Source organism: Apium graveolens, chromosome 4 (assembly GCF_009905375.1).
Source record: "Apium graveolens cultivar Ventura chromosome 4, ASM990537v1, whole genome shotgun sequence".
In the NCBI taxonomy this organism is placed as follows: domain Eukaryota; kingdom Viridiplantae; phylum Streptophyta; class Magnoliopsida; order Apiales; family Apiaceae; genus Apium; species Apium graveolens.
Window position 1 is genome coordinate 74,679,159 of NC_133650.1, and position 3,196 is coordinate 74,682,354.

At 36.8% G+C, this 3,196-nt stretch overlaps 1 protein-coding gene across 1 annotated transcript; it reads right to left on the reverse strand.

Moving 5' to 3' along the window:
* Window positions 1-2,495: 2,495 nt before the first annotated feature.
* On the reverse strand, window positions 2,496-2,912 carry LOC141718634 (uncharacterized). Its single transcript, XM_074521012.1, has one exon. The coding sequence runs from the start codon at window positions 2,910-2,912 to the stop codon at window positions 2,496-2,498; it is 417 nt and encodes a 138-aa protein (XP_074377113.1).
* Window positions 2,913-3,196: the final 284 nt, after the last annotated feature.

The following is a 3,196-nucleotide window of genomic DNA, read 5'->3' on the forward strand; positions in this document are numbered from 1 at the left end:
ACTGCATGTGTTTTTCCGGCGAGCTTAGGGCGACGTTATTGGCCGTCGCCGCCGTCGGAGCCGGTAGTGGGGAAGAAGACGGTGAAAATCACCGTTTGACCCTTGTAGTTATGACAATGTTGCAAATCAGTCCCTAGAGTTTTAAAATTTTGCAAAAATTAGATCCTTGTTTTAATTATTCATAAAAATTATAATTTCTTTTTATAATTATTTTCAGAAAATGTTTTTATTTATTTTAAATTCCAAAAATTCATTATTTAATTTCTGAAAATAATTTTTGAATGGGAATTAAATCTGAATTAGTTATTTAATTAATTTTAGTTAATAATTAATTATTTAATTAGTCATTTAATTTAAAGATTAATTGATTAATTAATTTAATTAGTTATTAATTAATTTTAATTGATTATTTAATTAGATTTAATTATTTATTTTTGATTTAAAAATCCTAAAAAATAGTTTTGAGCTTTAAATATTATTTTAAATTATTTTCAAGGCTCGATAATTATTATTAAATTGTTTTAAACTCAGATTCAGCATGTGGGGGGTTCTCGAATTGGTAGTCTCTCATTGGGGGATGGGAAAATAGCTTGAAAAGGTGCAACCGTCGCAGGCTCCGTCCCTTTTGTGATACAGACGAACAAGAAGTTCAGATTTTTGGTACACATGTTCAAAAAATTCCAAAAATGATTCAGAATGCCTGTACTTTCGGGGATTCCCAGTTGACACCCAGAACAAGTGGCGTTCTGGGGTCATTTTTTTTTCTCGGCCCGGAATGACTTGTGTTTGTTTTGTTTTGAACGAAATTAAATTAGATGAAGGGCTATTTTTGGACTCCCATATTAAATAAATGGAAAATGTTTTCAGTTATTTTTTTTGTTGGCTTGTAATGTAAACCTATTTTATGTGTGTATTTTTTTAATTTAAATAAAAAACCGTATATATAAGACTTTTCTAGCTCCAAAAAAGGTGCCGTGCAATGTGAGTGCAAAATTTTTAGGTGAGGGCATATTTTGGCACGTGCGTATGTAAATAACCGTAGATTTTCTGGGTTCCAAATTTTTTTGTTGTGTTGTAATGTAAACCTATATTTTGGGAAAAATGTAATTTTGAATTAAAAATTTATATGACCAACACTTTTATAGCTTCGAAAATGGTGTCTTTAGCGGCGAGTGCGTAATTGTCACGCGAGGGCAAATTTGTGCACGAGCATATTTAAATAACTGAAAATTTGTTTAGGTCCATTTTTTTATTGTTTGGTAGGTATGTAATTTTTTTTTGAGTCTGTATGATTAAATATAAAATTTTATTTATTCGAGAGAGGGTGTCATAACGTTAAATGTAAAAACATTAACTGTTAGATGTAGACATAAAATGAATGTGCAATGAGCATTGGAAACCAAATATTATGATAGAACAAGTAAATAATGAAATGGAAAACAAGGAAATGGAACCATATTACAAGTAGACTGCTTGTAATAGCAGTAGTACATATGTTTGACAACAAGATCACGTGTTTCAGTGTGGGCGCCCTGGGCATTTCATACCATGCTTGGTGTGACCTTCTTGGTTACATACACTACATTTCTTTCCAGACCGCGGACCATCAATCTCTGTTCGGATCCGCACCTATTGTCCCTTATCCCCGTGTTTTTTCTTTAGCTTTTTCAAGGACTCTTCCGGCACTAACTTTCCATACCCCTGCCAAGGTATGGGTAAGTCGTAGTTCCAGTATTCAGTTGGTTCCAACGGATAAATTATTGGCCTGTACAAGTCCTACATTGTTTGGTTCTTATGGAAATTTTTGATAAAATGCTCCAAACTCAATCCATGTGTTATACAACCTGCCATTACATGGGAGCACAACATGTGATGGGTCGCCCATTTTCCACAGGTGCACGTACGGTCATTGAGGTTGACAACCTGGGTTTTACCTCCCTTTACCGTCCCCTTAGAAGTTGTGTACTGATGTGTTAGTATTTTCATAATCCCGCGGAGACGATGGGAAGTAATAACCGTATGTCTTGTTGCCTTCCTCCGAATTTTTGCTAACATAGCGGCGGAACGTGCACATAACTGTTGCCCCTCTTATAGACCATCATCCACTATGTTTCGATGTTTTTCTACAATTGTGACCGCCTTGTAGAAGAGGTACTCCATCATTGCTGTTACTGGAAGAAAACGAACCCTCCTTATGCTGCTGTTGAAGCCCTCAAGCATGTTTGTGGTTGTTTGACCGTAGCGAATACCACTATCGTGGGAAAGTGTCCACCTATCCATGGATATTGTAGCAAGATATATTGTAGGGCGGTGGGGGAAATTTCACCAATCCTTGACATATATGCGTCATGCTTTGAGACTTGTGTGGTTCTTCCAGCTTTTTACATTAATTTTTTTAGTTCACAACCTGGGTGATGACTGCAAAAGTTACTTCTTACATGGAGGAGACAGAACCTATGGATGTCGAGTGGCTTAGCAAAACCATTTTGAGGGTCTCATAGGGCAAAGATAATGCTGGCTGCACGGTCAGAAATGATGCAGACGCCGGTTCGTTGCCGACATACATGTCTTCGAAGACGCTGCAAAAACCAAGACCAGTTCTCGTACGTCTCCTCATCAACCAAGCCATAGCAGAGAGGGAACATGTGGTTGTTCGAATTAACACCCATAGCAATAAGCATCTTGCCCCTATATCCTCCTTTCAAGAATGTCCCATATATTGAAATCATAGGACGTGCATGTTGCCACCCGTCCATCATTGCCTTTAAAGACCAAAAAATCCGCTTGTAGACGGACGTGCCCCGCTCCTTAGCATGAGGGACAACATCGATCTCAGCAATGGTTCCAGGATTTATCTTCATAATGGCTTCCAGGAACATGGGTAGAGCCCCGCTCCTTAGCATGAGGAACATGTTTTGTTTCTCTCTTTTCTTTCCTACTCCAAGAACGCTGGTTGTCCAGGCCTTCTCCCTTCTCCGACGACTTTCTCTCTCTTCCGCTTTTTCTCTTTCTTTTTCCTTCTTGTTTTTTACCCGCTCCTATTTTTCTCTTCTTCCTATTTTTCTTTTATTTGGCTAATAAAAACATACTTCTCCTAATACATTTTTGTTTATAGAAATATTGCTTTCTCAAATTACGTATCTATTACTTTGTTCCAAAAATTATATTAATTTAGTTGGAACTAATATTATATTAC